Source organism: Etheostoma cragini, chromosome 7 (genome assembly GCF_013103735.1).
Source record: "Etheostoma cragini isolate CJK2018 chromosome 7, CSU_Ecrag_1.0, whole genome shotgun sequence".
NCBI classification, from domain to species: domain Eukaryota; kingdom Metazoa; phylum Chordata; class Actinopteri; order Perciformes; family Percidae; genus Etheostoma; species Etheostoma cragini.
Genome location: NC_048413.1, coordinates 3307680 through 3324847, shown reverse-complemented (window position 1 = coordinate 3324847; position 17168 = coordinate 3307680). Strand labels below are relative to the sequence as shown.

Below are 17168 nucleotides of genomic sequence, written 5' to 3'. Positions count from 1 at the left end.
GTGACATCTAGTGGCTTTGTGGTGCATTTACACAAATGGATACTCTGACATGGAGCCGAGCGGTTCTGTGCACTCATAAATTTGTGAGATTTTATTGTACACTCTGTATACTGTGAACGGTGACGTCCCTCCTCCTCTGCCTGTTGCTTGTGTGGTTGGCTTCTGGCTGAAGAGCTGATGGGCAGAGTCAGGGAGGCCATCAGAAGTCATAGTTCAGTTTACCTGGATCTGTGTCTCTGTCCTAACTGGTGGTGATTCCCTTGGATCAGAGAGGCTCCAAAATCAGGGTAGCAGCTGTTGCCTTGGTCCTGCTCCATGTTCTGTGATGCCATTTTCAACTGCTGCACTGCAGTGCCCAGCTGCGTCCTGCTACGTCCTGCTACGTCCTGCTGTGCCTTCTAATGCCGCACAGCGTCCTGCTATGCCATGAACTACTACAAAGAACTGCTACAAACTACTATTTTTTTCTATTTTTGTTATTGCCACTCTTCATTCTAACCCCAACCGGCCCGTCAGACACCGCCTACCAAGAGCCTGGGTCTGACCGAGGTTTCTGCCTAAAAGGAAGTTTTTCCTCGCCACTGTCGCACTGTTGCTTGCTCTGGAGGAAACTACTAGAACTGTTGGGTCCTTGTAAATTCTGGAGTGTGGTCTATCTGGATAGTGTCTTGAGATAACTCTTGTTATGAATTGATACTATAAATAAAATTGAATTGAATTGAATTGAATTGGTGGCAAATGGGCGGCCACCAAGAGCCTGGGTCAGTCTGAGGGTTCTGCCTGTTTAAAGGAAGTTTTTCCTCGCCGCTGTCGCACCAAATGTTTGCTCTTGGGGTGGAATTGTTGGGTCTCTGTAAATCTTAGTGTGGTTTAGACCTGCTCTATCTGTAAAGTGTCCTGAGATAACTTTTGTCATAAATTGACACTTTAATTGAATTAAAATTCTACATGATTCCACCTGAGAAAAGTTGCTTCATCTCTTACGTCTCTCTTCTTCCTACCAACTGGTTTGATAGACCCTTGTGTTGTCCTCCCGGGTCAAAAAGGGAGAAAAATTTGACATTTTTGCCCCTTTTTCAGACTTTTTGTTTGGTTTTCAATAACACCACCTTACACTACTTTTTGGAATTCATTCAATAACACTCATTTATATAGAATTATACCTAATATTTGAATTAAAAAAGCAGAAATTAGGGATTATTTTGACTAATAGTTAAGATCAGAGGAATGTACAGGTGAGTTTTGTCAGGAATGAAACTGATCAATTGTATTTGCAAAGTGTTGTATGGAATCAAATCCATTTTTTGGGGTTATTTGGTTAAAAAGAAACTCATATTTCGACATGGACATTTTTCAAAGGGGACAAATTTGCCCCGAGGACAACACAAGGGTTGAGATATTGTGTTTTGTTTGCACGCACCATACGCTGCATTCATTACTGACCTACCTGAGTGATTTACAGTAACTCTTTTGTATTTTACCCCTGTTTACAATAAACTTAATTTGTTAAAAGGTTGATGTCATGTGTGATTTCCTGTATTCCTCAATGGCTTTTGGCCAGTTTGTGACGAAATAGAACACAGTCGGACAATCTGAAAAAACAAATCAAACTGTGATGTGTGTTGGCTGTACATGCTTCAAGGGACTTTTCAATCACACAACCTGAAGCAAATGTTGCATATGGCACAGATTGGGTGTGTGTTCAGGGCATTGCAGCATGCAAAGGCCTTTCTGTAACCCACAATGCACCTACAGGAAGCTACGCTAACCACGGTCCATCTCTACAGCTTCCTGAGTGTGATCTACCGTTTCATTCCTACAACTTCAAACATCAAAATGAGGACACTGTGTCTGATTATGCTTCTTCATGGTGAGTGGACTAAGATTTGCAACTTGTATTACTTATCATAACGCGATTTTAATTATCATAAAGTGTCTAAAAGGGATATTCCTTTTGGAAAATGGAAAATAGTTTTGAATGTCCATTTGAGGGGCATTTTTCCAAAAACACCAAGAATAAAATTTAATATTAAACTGTAATTTTAACAATAGTCCTATCTTTATTAATAGGTGAAATAGATTTAAAAAAAGACATGTACATGAGCTTCTGTAATATGCTTTAGTCATCATGGTGTAACTGTGCGTGATGTTTGGAGGTGTTCATGATAACTAATGCTTTATGTTATGTTCTATCATCATAAAATCCTTCTAACTTCATATGTGAAATTTGTGGGATCTATCTACAATGTGTAAATGTTTTACACAAAAATATTAGTATAATATTATGCAGAAGCAGATGTTATTTCAAATGGGAAATGTCTGTAACCGGCTGAAAACCAACATTGAATTTACTTCATTTTTGTTTGTTTTGTTCAGGATTATAATCTGGGTTAAAAAATGAAATGAAGGCATTTAAATTGAAAGTTGCGTATTTTGTGGAGCAACCTGAAACCAGCGCATTCCTCTGACTGCTGTGGCTATCAGCAGTTTCATTGTGTTTGGACTCTTGTTTTTCAGCAAGTCTTCAGCTGGAGTGTGATAAACGGGACATCACAGCACACATCGGAGGAGAATTCATTCTCATCTGCAAGTATGACGCAAGCCGGTACCTGTACAGTAAAAAGTACTGGTGCCGAGGGGATTCTAGAAGAACCTGTGAGATTTTGGTAGATTCGGAAAGAAAAAGTAAAAATACACACAGGGCTCACATAGTAGATGCAGGAAAAAGAGGACTGATTGTTAAAGTCACAGATCTCCAACTCGATAACAATGGAGTATACTGGGTTGGGATAGACAAAGTGCATTCTGACATCATGACTTCAGTTAATGTGGTCATCACTGAAGGTAAGAACAAACCCCAATCACAATATGAGTTTTTTAATAGATTAGATAAGATCAAATAAATGCTTTTGAAGTGCTACAGCAGCAACTATGAGACGCAAAGCACACATGAGAATATACAAGAAATTAGAAATGGGATAGACTACAAGAACAACTACTCAGAAATACACACAGAAAAGGATGTAAAAACTGGGCGAATGAAAATGTACAACCTACACAAATAGTACCTTCCAAAAAGATTTGAGTGCTGGAATGATCGGAAGGTCAAAACCAACCACGAAGGTGTTCTTTGGAAAGGAAACATAAAGCCTCAAAAGAGTAAAAAAGCTAAAAAATGACTAAAAAGCCTAAATTCTTCAGAAAGGCAAACAAAGATACAGAAGGCCAATACGCGTGGGTTCTTTCCAGTTCTATTTTTAATGTAGACTTGAAGACGAAATAGACATTTAAATAAAGTTTATAATAATACATAAAGAGCCTTGGATGTTTTTCCCTACTAAAAATATAAATACCATAAATACTACTAGTGCCGCTAATTGCAGTTGCACATTTTTGTATTCTGAACTTGTGTACATTAAAAGTTTTGTTCTTGTTTTTTATCCTATTATTATTTCATGTATATTGTATGTATGTACTGTATATTGTATCCTAGTATTTCATCTACATTCATATTCTGTGTTGTGTGACTGATTTTGTTGCTGCAACACTGTAATTTCCCATTTTCTTGGGATCAATATCTATCTATCTATCTATCTATCTATCTATCTATCTATCTATCTATCTATCTATCTATCTATCTATCTACTAGTATTTATAAAGATGTAAGTAAATCTATGTTTGTGCACGTTAAACTATAGTCCAGTATTGTGATGTTTAAAAATCTTAGGTTACACTTTACTTGAAGGTATCTACATAAGAGATGTTGTGTTTATGTTGGTCCCCCCCCCCCCCCCAATCTTTCCTCTCTGTTTTGTCCCAGTCTATTGTTTGTAAAGTGTTTAAATTAAATAAAAATATTTGATCACAAAAAAATAGGTATCTATATACAGTAAGAGTGACATGACACTGTCATGAACGTTTCATAAAAGATTATAAACAACATTTATTACATGATGCTTCTTTTATTTGGTTTTGTAATGAGAAGTCATGGTTCATGGTAATGGTAATGGTTAGGGCGTCATGTCACGCTTATGTAGAAAACGTCAAGTACAGTGTTACTGAAACTTACCTAGCACCCAGTGTTGAAGTGCTAAAACGTTTTGTAATGAATGTGGTGGGAATCAGATCCTGTAGCCGTCATTATGACACTCATGGACTGCCTCTGGACTTTTTTTTTCCTGTTGTCAAGCTGAATTTTATACATTGCTTTCTTCTTTGTGCAAGTTCCAGTATCTGAACCCAGTCTTCAGCCCCTGGGCTCTCTGGTGGACAGGCAGACATGTTGGGGTCACCCAGTGACCGTGCGCTGTGGTTGTGCAAAGGGCACTGGCGTTCGTTACGCCTGGTACACACACTACAAGGATTTTCTGCTTCACACCTCGTCAGACTTGTACTTACACTGTGGCACCGTGAAACCGGACAGCGACTATTACTGCATTGCCAGTAATGACATAAGCAGTCAACGGAGTGGTACACTCTCTGTGCGGGTTCTGCTGCCTGCATACAACAGCTGTATCTACGTCATTCATATGCAGGGTAAGAACAGATGTTATGTATTCTCTACTATAAATACCAAAGCAAGAACTGGAAACACAAAGTCTGTATTTAAAGGGATTTATCCATTCCTTCAAAATGCTTCATGAAAGTAAAAGAGTAGAAGTTGAAGAAATGCTATGAATCACCTGGGTCTTTGTTTTATAGCAGCACTTACTTGGTTTTATATTTATCATCATTATCAGAGGTGGAAAGCAACCAAATACAATTACTGGCGTAATTGTAATTGAGTAGTATTGTGGTACTTCTACTTGTTTATTTTAAATCTGTAATTTTACTTTTACCAAAGTATATTTTGTTTGAAGTGTTGTATATATTTTGCTACAGTTTAAATCACATCTGTGAAGCTGAATTCAAAGGAACGCTTTTAAAAAAGTAACTGAGTAACCTTTACTCTGAGTACATTTAAAAGGAACTACTTTTTACTTTTACTGGCTGAGTAGATAATGGCTGAGAAAGATCATACAAATAATAGTGCTTTTGCGTAAGTATAATGTTTTCTTACTTGTTCCACCTCCAATCATTGTACAGTGATACAACAAAGAGACATTAGAAATTACAAGTAAAAATTTGACAAGACAGATTCTCATGGCATGGTTTTATTTCAGTTAGACTAATAGCTGGTTTGATTTGCATTGAGAGATTATTTTATGGAAAATATCCCATGTCAATCTCTGTGTATGGTAAAGGGTATGTGACGATGTGGGGGGGGTATTTTAATTCCAAAGGCCAAGGGAACTTTATCAGGATGCATTGTATCCTAATCCATGAAATAGCGGGCCTTTTAATAATAAAAATCAGCCTGCCTCTAGGGGAATTTAACATAGGGGGGGTGCATACTCACGCCCGCTGTATTTTAAGGAAAAACACTTATTTATGTACAATACATTATTCATTCACAATGAAAATTGGTGTCCTTAAAGATTGGATTTTTCAATTTTTTTTGATTAAGGCATTAAGATCTATTTACAAAAGATGATTTTTTTATTGCTCTTTTTAGTCAGCTTTATTATGGGTTCCTAATCTTATGAACAGCATTGTATGAAGAGTCATGAACATGAATGTACTCTCTGCAACCATTATGGATGGTGAGTGTTGTGGTTATGACATGTCATAATGCTTTTATGACGGCTCTTTGTCGGGTTTGAGGAGAGTAAAGGTACAGCATGCACAACCTTTTATGAAGTCATTGTTAATGTTTGTTGCTTCCAAAGAACATGTTGTAAGCTCTTTACATCTTTATTACTGCAGAGTTATAAAGGTCAAGGCTAAGCAAAACAACCTAAGTTTATGCTTTCAATGTGGGCATGGAAAGCTTTATACAGTATAATATCTAAGACCTTAGAATCTTACAAATGGGTGCTTATGATATTGAACGTTATTGACTATTGATACACTTTATCATTGGGAATGTCTTTTTTTTAATGACTTTGGCTGTTTAGTATGTAAAATGGATTACAGCTTTAATTGGACATTTTCCAAGCCTTTCACTCTGAGGTGAAATGAGTCTGTCTAAACAGGAAGTTTCATTTTATTCCAATCAGCCTGAATACAGTTAAAATCTACCTTTAATTGCACATTTTCAAAGCCTTTAATTTTAAAATCCCACATCAGATTGGTCTGGTATTGCCCGAGTGGTGTGGTGGGGGTGGTGTAGGATACTAACACTCTGAGCTAGCCTAAAATGAGTCTGGCTAAACAGAAAGTGTTTTTCTTCTTCTCTCAATCAGCCTGAAAAATGATTAAAATATAGCTTCAATTGGATTTTCAAAGCCTTTCATTTTAAAATCCTGCATCCGAATGTGCCGATGTTATACCCGAGTGACGGTCTAGATATTAAGACATTAACTCTTCTTAAGGCTTATGGGGAAACCTCATGTTTAGACTCATTTCCCCTCAGTGTGATAGTCCATTTCCCCCAGACTGTCACTTGGGTGATATCGGACCATTCTGATGTCCAACTGAAGCTTTATTTTAACTTTTTTTAAGGACGATCGGGGGGGAAAAATGAAACCTCCTGTTTAGACCAAAGACTTTTAACATTAACTATATTAATATCAATGTGTGTACTGTCTTTGGTTTAGAGACAGACTCATTTTGGATTGAAGCCTTTGTTTGCAGGATAGGGTTTTGGCGACTCTTAGTGGCCATTTGGGCAAAAAGCAGTGCATGGGCCTACCACCTGGCCTTCTGACCCAGGAAACATCCACTGCACCAGTTTTCAATGGGATTGTCTCACTTTTCTACGAACAAACAAAAAATTGTGCCATCAGATTTAAACGTTAAAGGTAAATGAATTATACCAAAAAAAGGGCTTTAAATAGCAATGTACAACACATGCTTCATGGAATGCAATGATAAGGTCTGATTTGTTTTGAGGCTGTTGTAAAATCCCTATTGCACAAAGTACAAGCTCAATAATTGCAATGTTTTTCCTTTTACTCATCAGGCCAACCCATTTATGACTGCGATGACAGAATGAGCACCAGCACGGCCATGACTACGTGCCAAGCTCGTGTCCAATCGGACACAGGAAACCAGTCTTTACTCATCAATCAAACTAATCAAGATATGTTTTTCAACAGGTTAAACTATACTATACTACACTATACAAGTTAGACTGCACAATAACTATTAGATTTGTTCATTAATATATCTTGAAATGGATCCAGAAAGTGCTGCCTGAAAACCAGTTACTAATCAGATTTTTTTTTTTTTTACAGAGAATGGACAGGAATGCCTTTGTGGTATACATTGCTGCGTTGGGGTTCTTTTGTTTCCTTACTGATATTTCTGTGCGCAGTACTCAAATGTGCCAAGAAGAAGAGGAGAGTTCATGTGAGGCGAACGCCCCAGTTGGTCTATTGACATAATTATACCCTGGTAGTTCTTTGGAAGTGATATCAGCCCTGTGACACACAGAGTTTCCTTGATAACACGTGATGATTTGTGAAGTGTCGGGGTCATGTTGCACGCCACCATGTTCATCTGGGTGTCTTGTAATTTCTTTCAAATGGTAGCCACCAATGCCCCCAACACATCCTGTACACAAGTCAAGAGGTTAAAAAAGAGGGATGAGTTGCAAGTAAATGTTTGCTCAAATGATAAGCTACTATAAATAATGTAATGTTGTATTATATTAGAATGAAATAGATTAAATAAAGTGAAGCAACTTCAGCTAGGAAGGATAACCATGAATAATTGGAATTTAGGAAACCAGTTGTTGCTCTGTGATGCCATGTGCAAATTCCTTTTTTGTTTGAATGTATTTTTAGTTTGATAAGATCGAGCAAAGTACAGTTTCTCCGAGTGTTATTTTCATTCCATTCTTCCTGTAAACAGGTACAATAGACAATAGAGCATTTGAAACCAGGGGCGTGTTACAAGCCTTCAAAAAAAACTAGGTCATATTGAACACCATGCAGCAACTCTGGCTTCTAGTACATTGACTTTATTTTGATACAGGATTTGCGAGTGTGTGTGGTTGAGGATAGTTGAGGATGTGTAGTTCTAGTGCTCTGTAGCCTATAGCCAATGTAGCCAATGTACAGTAAATTACATTATTTTTCATAACACTTGTGTTGTCCTTGGGTCAAATTTGACCCATTTTCAAAGTTTTTCATATCAGAAATATGGGTTTCTTTAAACCAAATTGCCCAAAAATGACATGGATGCATGTTGTATGGTATGGAAACCATAGAACATTATTTGCAGGTAAAATATGTGATTACTTCTATTGAATTTTGGCTGTTTTATTCCATTATGTTATAGCATTTGGTTAAAAAAAAGTATCCTTTGACATATACCAGTCTGTAATTCACTCACAATCCTCTGACCTTAACTATAAGTCAAACAATTCATAGTTTAAGTTTTGTTAAACACAAAAATGTAGGTATAATTATATATATAAATTAGGTTTAATGACCATGAATTTTAAAACTAGATTTATTAGTGATCCTGATGCCATCTCTGGGGTTTGTTTTCTTTTGCTTTTAAAAATCAGGAAGTTGCTACGACACCAGTGTCCAAAAATCTATTATGGTCTCACGTAAAATCCCCTTTTTATTTATGTCATAAAAATAATGATATGAACAGAATATTACTTTTTTGTTTAAAAGAAAGCGTGGAAAGCATTTTAACTGAAATGGCTTACCGGGGACATTTGATGGAATTACTTACCCTACTATGACAATCACAATGTCTACCGTGAAAAAGTGCTTAAGTGTATATTTAGCACATACCTGAGTAGAAATGTTCACTGCAAAGCCATTATCACAGATCCTTCTTTCACACAAATCAAAGAGGGCTGGGTTTCGGGCCCTGGTCCTTTGACAGCAGTAAGTCAAACCCACAGATCCTGACAAACACTCAGCTCTCATCATCTCCATTATGTTGTGTTTTTATTTCTTAAATGAGTGTAAACCAATTACAGGTACAACTACAGTCCGTCAATTCAACGATTGTGCTGGCTATGTGGATACAAGGATAGTTTCTTCAGAGTATAAAGAAATGCAAATACTTCAGTCAGGTATTTGGAAACTAATCTCTTGCACAAACAAAGAATCTGTGGGTGTTTTATGGCATGGAAGTGATCAACTTTGGTTTGATAAAATTAAAAGCTCTACAGTAACTGTGGTGTATATCTGGGCAGTGGTCTTGAGTCTCAACCCAAGAATGAGAAAAACAGTGAAAAGTGGAGATTTCATTAATAGACTTGACTTGAGCTCAGTATAGGCAGTACATCACTTCCTTGTATTGAACCCTGCCAGGGTTGGGTGCATTACATCACACTTTATGAATGCCTTGTGTGGTGTTCTCCATTGTTAACATTGAAATGAAGTCAAACTGTAACCGGCCATGTGAAGAAATGTGTCATAACCATACATGGTTTACACAAGTGGTCAAATGTCTTTCTGGGAAATACTAGGAGTGGCATTCACATTCAATTTGGAGATCTTTAAATCTTATGTGTGTCCCCTTAAGGTTTTCTATGGGATGTTGGGGGGGTCTAGTGCTCTTCACTGACAACACATATTCCCTACAGCTCTATGGAGGGGGACTGCTTCATACTGAGCATAGTTGCCCATGGCCGTATACGCCCTGAATGTTAATTTGATAAGATAAAATAGACTTTATTAATCCCACACTGGGGAACTTCACCTGCAGTGAACTTAAGTTACTGCAGCTCAGTAAAATTCACACCCATCAGAATAACACAAACACAGGAAAAATATACAAAAAAGTATTCTAAGAAATTGAAGGAAAAGAGAGATGACAATAATAATAGTAGGCTAATATGTACATTATAAACACCCTTATTATAAACAGACAGGTAAAACATAAGGGTGGATGAATAGAAATGACATATTGCACAGTAGGAGGTGACACGGAGTGATAAATACATATAAATGCATTGTCCAGAAGAATTGTCAATGTATGTATACATTGTATGTAAAAGTCTGACTGCTGCTGCAATAAATGACCTGCGGTAGTACTTTTTGCACTGATGGCAAAACAGTCTTCTGTTGAAGGAAGCCTAAAGGCTTTTCTTAATGTGGCATTTATGTTCTGTTTGTTTGGAGACAAGTTGGAGCATACCGGGCAGTTCTTGCAGGCTCAAATGATGATTGGTATATGTATTGCCCAAATCAGAATTGTAGCCTACTGCATGCAACTTAAGTAGCCTACAGTTATAATTAAGGATATATAGTATAGACCATAATATTAACAGTCTATGATAAATAGCCTACTTTTCTTAAATATATTCATGCTACTTTATACTTCTATTTTATATGTGACGTGATTCATGTTTTTTCCCAGCTAATGTTAACAACATTGTCTGGAAAACAGCATGTGCAGGGGGTGTCAGACTGGGGGTGGAAATGGGACTGACTACCCAGGTCCCTCACGTGAGAACGGCCCAAAAAGATGCTAGAAAGAATAGCTATGTGGATGCAGGGTGGGGCCTATAGAGAATTACTTTCTACATTGCCCAGAATTTTGTGCTACGCCCCTGAGCATGTGGTAAAGTTGTTGATTTTCGCTTCAGGAAATGATATGCGTCACTGATTACAGATATGGCCACGCCTGTTTCCGACAGGCTGCAGTCGTGAAGAACAGCCCACGTTCGACCATTGTGGATTAGCAGCTGCTCGTGATTCTTCGCATTTAGTTGGGTAAGTCAAAACACTGTTCCCATGCTTGAACAAACTAGCTAACGGTTACACTGCAACGAAAACGGCGTTATCATTTGAACGTGACTAAAACAATATATTATTATCGTTTGTTGATGTTACGTTAGCTAGCTAGCTAACTGATAGCTAGCTAATATGGGACGTGAGCTAAACCCAAAGTTCGAAAGGCATTCACAGATTCGAACTTCCGGGATCAATTACTCCACAGCGAAATGTTGTTAAATCGCAAACGACGCATCTTTCCTACCGTGGTAGATGGATTTTATAATGTACTGAGAATGAGCCACATTTAAAAACTCTGCTCAACACAATGAAGGTTAAAGCATTTACCCACCCTGAGCATCTAGCTACTAGTATTGTTGGCATATGTCAAATACAGCTGGCTAACTTTAGACATGAATGTTTAAGGACCTTAGTTTATAGGTGACGCCTTGTCGCCCACAGTCTGTTTTAATGAAAGAAGATGGAGTCAGCAACCTAGCGTTAGCTAACGATGAAGCGCGTTAGCTAGTAGTTTTACGGGGTGACATATTACTCCTATATTGGCATGTTTGTATTTCTCTTTGCAAAACGTTTGCCGAATTTTCTAGGCGAACCTGTCGCTGCAGACAATATGCAAAATAGCTCGGTAAGATTAGGTACATAAGCAGTTCCACACCAGTTAGTTAATATCTATATCATTTGAATGGGGCTTGGCGTGTTGTTTTCTCTGTCAACTGAAGACAGGACAAGCTAAGTATCGAATTTGAACCAGTAGATATAGCTGTATCGTTATACATTAATAGAGACTTGTTAGTTGTGGTTTAATGTGTTTCGTGGAGTCGGCTCTGCTTGAATGGCAGTGATGGGAATAACGGCGTTACATTTTCAGTAACTAGTAATCTAATTGATACCACCTTAATAACGCTGTTACCGTTACTGCCGAAAATGCGGCGCGTTACTTTAATTCAGGGGTCGGCAACTCAAAATGTTGAAAGAGCCATATTGGACACAAAAAACAAATATTTATGGATCCGCAAAAAATAAAAGCCTTATATTGAAGGCAACACATGCTGCATGTATCTATAGTAGCTATATTAGAGCCGCCGGTTTGTTTACAACAGCCGCCTGCCTGGCATCCCTTACTGATAGAACCGTGTGTCGCAGGCTGTGACGTAAATCTTCGTTGACAGAAATGTTGAAATTTAATATTTATTCTACACATTGAAAAACGTTAAGGTTTGTGTCATGTTCGTTTTCCTACAGAAACCATATTAAAACAAATGATATATATTTCTCTTTCCCATCTTTTTCCATTTATAAACATTTTTGAAAAGCTTCAGGAAGCCACTAGGGCGGTGCTAAAGAGCCGCATGCGGGTTGCCGATCCCCGCTTTAATTGAAGCTGTTTTTTTTTTTTTCCATCAGACCAACCATATCTCAGAGCCGAGAGGAAAATACTTTTTTTCTTCCTTCATTAGTGAGCAGTGCAAGACACGAACGCATAAATTCTGCTTACACTTGTGTTTCTTTTCCCCAGAAAGTTCAGACTTGGCAGATGCCGTCATGTTTGTCACTTACTTCCTACTACTGAGCGGTGTTGGCCTTGCTGTTGTAACTCAAGGTGAGTGGCAGAGCGGATTAGCTTGTGACATAGGCCACATACACAAGCTGTTGACTTATCTTGTCCTCACTTCTAGTGTTCATCTTTTCTCTATCTGTATTTTTCATTGTAGCTCAAGAATGCTCCAAACCTGTAGGAGGAGCCAACATGAACTTGAAGGGCGATGACATTCTTTTACAAAATTTCCCAGATGGGAAGCAAGTGACTTTTGCCTGCAATGTTGGCTATACAACTATAGGAGGGTCTTCGTCCATTACTTGTAAAGCTGGCGCCTGGACTGTTCTGACGCTGAAATGCGATAGTGAGTGACACTTGATTTTTACATTTAAATTTGTAAAAGTGCCAATAATGTGGCAATATTTCTGGTCTTTGACCAACCAGGAAATTATGTCTTACCAACATATAAATGCTGGATAAAGATAGTATCTAGTAACCATTCTGTTGAATTCATTTGGACCGGATGCCACATATGCATGTGCCTAAATCCTTTCGAGGGTTATCTTTTTTTTCTTCTTTTTCTTTTTTTAGGGAAAGATTGTGGCTCTGCTGGAGAAGTGGAGAACGGAAACGTCGATTACCCTGAAGGGACACAGTTCGGTGATAGACTAGAGGTCACTTGCAACACGGGGTTAGTAATAAACTGATAACTAGGATGGTTCATGTTAAGATAATTAGTTTTTAAAATGCAATTGTAAGAAATGTATTTACCTCTAAAATGTCAGCAACCATCATGTTTCCAATAGATTCTAATCAAAGTGGGTGTCCATTGGGGTTTACCAGTCAGTGTTATCATGTGAAATAAAGGTGTGTGCACAGATTATTCTTGACATGTTTTGTCTGAAGTCAAACATTTTTCTTTATTCCCTAATTAGCTACAATATGGTCCCCTTTGATAAAGCTCGAATCCTTTGTGGAGACGGAAAGTGGATGGACAGGTTACCTGAATGTGAAGGTTTGTAATCTCCTGTGTTAATACAAGACACCTGACTAAATAAAAACTGTATTTCCATTTTAATCGATGCTTTCATTTTTGCAGTGGTAACTTGTGACCTGCCACCTGTGGTAGCCAATGGCGTTTTCAGTCCAGTCAAAGATTTCTATATCTATAGAGAAGTTGTACAGTACAAATGTCTAAATGGTTACACACTTTCTGGATCAACTTCAATATCATGTTCAGAACATGGAACATTTGGTCCTGCTCCAGCATGTGTCAGTAAGTGTTTTTTCAAGTAATTTCCAACCTTTTCCCAGTGTAAATTTAACTGTGACTGACACGCTCCTATACGTTGGACAACTGTATTCATTTCTCTTTTAAAACATTCTCTTCCTGCAGTGGTTCAATGTAACGAGCCTAAAATAGACAATGCTCGGCAGGTTGAGGGTTCTCGACCCCCTCATGGATACAGGGCTACGGTGACATACGAGTGCATGTCTGGGTATGTCATGGAAGGAGGGCGCAGCCTGACGTGTGGAATAGATAGTCGGTGGTTCCCTGCACTTCCAACATGTCGAAGTAAGTCATTCATTAAAATTACTACTTGGTGGAAGTCTGTAAAGAAAAGTCAACCTGTCAGTTTGACCATGATGAAAACATGATTAGTGTGCTAATTCAGATGCCATCCCACTTTTACTTGTGATTAATCTCGTAACATTGCATATACTTCTGTCAGTAGTTTCCCTTTTAGATACAGGTTGCATTTTTTGTGCTTTTGCTCTGTGGTTAAACGTTTTTGAAGAAAAGAATCAAAAGTCAGTTTTTTGTTTTTGCTGTCACTCAAATGTCCTTTTTTTTTACATAAGGGAAGAAATTACTTGCCATAAATGGCATATTTAAAGTTTCAGGATGAATATATGAAGTGATTTAACCACACAGCCTCTGTTTTTACAAGTAGATTCCACAAAGATTATACAAGTATAACCTAAGATACGAAAGAAGGTTTGAAGTAGTAATTAGAGCCATGGATTTAGTACTGTCAACAAGGCAATATTTGTCTTAGTTGGATGGGAATTTCAGGTCATTTTTTTGTTTCTGGTCCAAACAAAAACACATTGAACTTTTGTGTGTGTGTGTGTGTGTGTGGGTCAGTCTGTCATGATTCACTGAGCCACTTTGGACAAAAGTGTTAGCGTTTTTATTCCACCTGCTGTCGTAAAGGTCTTTTCTTTACGCTGCCATATTGCCCACCGCATTACAGATGCAATGTTTTGCTCAGACAGTAACTTAGTACAGGGGCAAATGCCCTGCGACTTAAGAAAACACATGCAAATTAAGAAAACGACTCCATAAATTTGACAACACATCCGCAGCATTCAGCAAACACACTGGAAATACACTCAACGCAACCAAATACATAAACACGCTGCAAGTACAGAAAAATAAAAGGACACAAACTCCGAAAAAAGAAGCGATGCAGAAACAAAAGCAGACAAACCCCAAAAGCAAATACAGCAAAAAATAACCCTGCATCCTGATTACCCAACAGAAGTTTTCCAGCCCTCTAGAGGGAGCGCTAAGCGAGACAGCTTGATTGTTATTATTATTATTTATTTTTTTATTTTTTTGACTCCACAGGGAGAGAGCGCTCAGTCTTTTTCATGGGCATGGCTGCAGCCTGGAGACCTCCTGTCCGTAGACTCTATATTAAATTGGAGTTGGAGAACTTTCATTGTGTAATCTGGATGTAGCTGGGTTTTTTGTTGCAACATATACCTTTTTAAAAAAAAAAAAAAAAGGTATATGTAAATAAATTATCTGCTGGATACAATACCGCAGACTTTTCTGGTTTTAAGAAATCAGTGACCCGTCAGAATGTGTGCTCTGTAGCGCCATCTATCTGCGTTAAATCATTTTGTCACTTTATATTAAAAACAATATAAATCTAGCGTTAATTTTCACTGTTAGACTTGTTTGCTGTCACAACTCATTTATGATCATCAAATGAAAAATTACAGTTTGAGAAACATTTCAAAGTACTTGTAGTCACTTTGAATTGAATACATGTATCTTTGTGGTATTAACAGAGCTGTGATGTCAGTAACATTGTCCTGATTCATGTTTATGCAGGAATCCCAGACTCAACTAAACCCCCCACCACCCCCACCACCACCACCACAACACATTCTCCCCCAGCAACACCAGGTAAAATCCATTATTGCATAACAAGCCATTTGCAGCCCTGCAGGTGTTGTCACCTGACAAAATGATACAATTTGTTTGGGCTGGTGGACAACAAAGGGCTACACTGTTTTACTGTACAAAGCTAGTTAATGTATCTTAGGTCAAACCGCTCTCGTTGTGTTAAGTATCAAGGAATTCCAGTTGAATGATCCTAGTGAAGTATAAACAAGGCTTTATCTGCTGCTGATATTGCTTGCTACAAAGTGAAGTAGTGTTTGGCACTATGTTCTGTACCGTACCTCACTCAAATTCATCCCAAAAAATCCCATCTGGTAACTGGTATTTAATCCAAAAAACAGTTTCCTAATTAATTTTCCCAAAATTGATACTATACCATGACATACAGTTTATCAATATCATGATATACGATCACACATACCAGGTGGAAGATTGAATCCATATTGCTCGCTCCGGTTTTAACATAATTACAGCTTTTAGTTTTCCTGTCTGTCACACTTTTTGTTTATATTTTTGTTCGTGCTGAGCAAAGTCTGTGTTTTTGCATACGCTGCATTATGACCTCATTGGAAAGGAAAGCGCGACTGTACACACTGTACACACTTAGGGTTGTTTGGAATTTTGGAAATCTTTCCCAATTTCAATACATAGATCATTCCTTTTTGACCAGTGAAGTTATTTGTGGGTAAATACACATAAAAAGTAACACGTATTGCATGTTTCAGTTAGAAGTATGCAAATTGATTTAAATTGTAACCATGTACCGCCTTCAGCAGCACACTCTTCGACCACATATGCAGCCCGCACTACTACCACCTCTACTGAGCCCTGTAAGTTTTGATTACATTACTGGACATTAGGGGTGGGAAAAATCAACAAATCCAAACATCGTATGTATCGTGATTTATTTTTTATTTTATTTGTGTGTGTGACAATTTTCGAATCAATTCTTCCCCTAGAATTGTTGGTCCCCTTTTTTTTTTACCTATGATTGACCTTAATAGTTTGATTTTTATACGGTATCACCGACGACCTACATATGTTTCCAGCTAAACGGAGCGAAAGCCGAAATTTCATGTAATGTACTTGTTTAAAAATGAAATAATTGTCAGACTGACTGACATGTGATGTGTATTGTTCTTATTTTTTTTAGAAATGTTTCATGATTTATGGTCTCTATAAGTGTGTAATTCAGCGTTTGTTTTCGTTAAAAGAAGGGGGGTAAATTTTAATACTAGAATTGCAATAAATACAAATTTCAATAAAACTCGAGCTAAGACTGTCGTCCCAGCACTACTGGTTATATTTACTTTAAAGGTTCAGAATGTAACTTTTATGTCATTTGCGGAAACTATCACTATATTCTGACAGACCTAAAGGCCTTTTCAAGTCAAGAACCAATCAGGGCCGAGGAGCCTTAACGCAGCGTCAGTCATTGTTTGTGAACTGCGATCAAACTGCTAAACTAGATCAAAGAATCTCTTACTATATTTCTCTTATTTTAGCGTAACTCTTCCTTAACACAAACACAGTGTGTCCAGTTGGATCCAAGATGTATTAGGTTTGAGCCCGGGGGGGCGGGCCGGGCCGGGAGCTGCGAATGCAAGTCAGCACGGCTCCCAGTACCAGAAATATAATATAATATAATATAATATAATATTTTTTATATATATACATACAT

The 17168-nt window shown here is 37.8% G+C and overlaps 2 protein-coding genes across 2 annotated transcripts in view; both read left to right on the top strand.

The window, feature by feature from the left end:
- The first annotated feature begins 1703 nt into the window (after positions 1-1703).
- On the top strand, positions 1704-7422 carry LOC117948052. Its single transcript, XM_034877498.1, has 5 exons — positions 1704-1870; positions 2518-2844; positions 4225-4536; positions 7004-7139; positions 7278-7422. The coding sequence occupies exons 1-5, from the start codon at positions 1744-1746 to the stop codon at positions 7420-7422; spliced, it is 1047 nt and encodes a 348-aa protein (XP_034733389.1). The 5' UTR covers positions 1704-1743.
- Positions 7423-9071: 1649 nt separating this feature from the next.
- Positions 9072-17168, top strand: part of LOC117947121 (membrane cofactor protein-like) — a 12297-nt gene continuing 4200 nt past the window's right edge. The window contains exons 1-8 of the mRNA XM_034875749.1: positions 9072-9082; positions 12277-12351; positions 12464-12652; positions 12880-12979; positions 13224-13303; positions 13388-13564; positions 13685-13864; positions 15416-15490. Of these exons, the coding sequence (XP_034731640.1) occupies positions 12294-12351; positions 12464-12652; positions 12880-12979; positions 13224-13303; positions 13388-13564; positions 13685-13864; positions 15416-15490 (859 nt within the window). The 5' untranslated portion in view covers positions 9072-9082; positions 12277-12293. The remainder of the gene's footprint in view (positions 9083-12276; positions 12352-12463; positions 12653-12879; positions 12980-13223; positions 13304-13387; positions 13565-13684; positions 13865-15415; positions 15491-17168) is intronic.

What these genes read in the sequence shown, in the direction of transcription:
- LOC117948052 (XM_034877498.1), top strand. Translation starts at nt 1,744, where the DNA reads ATGCACCTACAGGAAGCTACGCTAACCACGGTCCATCTCTACAGCTTC. An exon ending in CTACGTCATTCATATGCAGG is followed by an intron (nt 4,537 to 7,003) that starts GTAAGAACAGAT and finishes TTTACTCATCAG; the next exon opens with GCCAACCCATTTATGACTGC. An exon ending in CAAGATATGTTTTTCAACAG is followed by an intron (nt 7,140 to 7,277) that starts GTTAAACTATAC and finishes TTTTTTTTACAG; the next exon opens with AGAATGGACAGGAATGCCTT.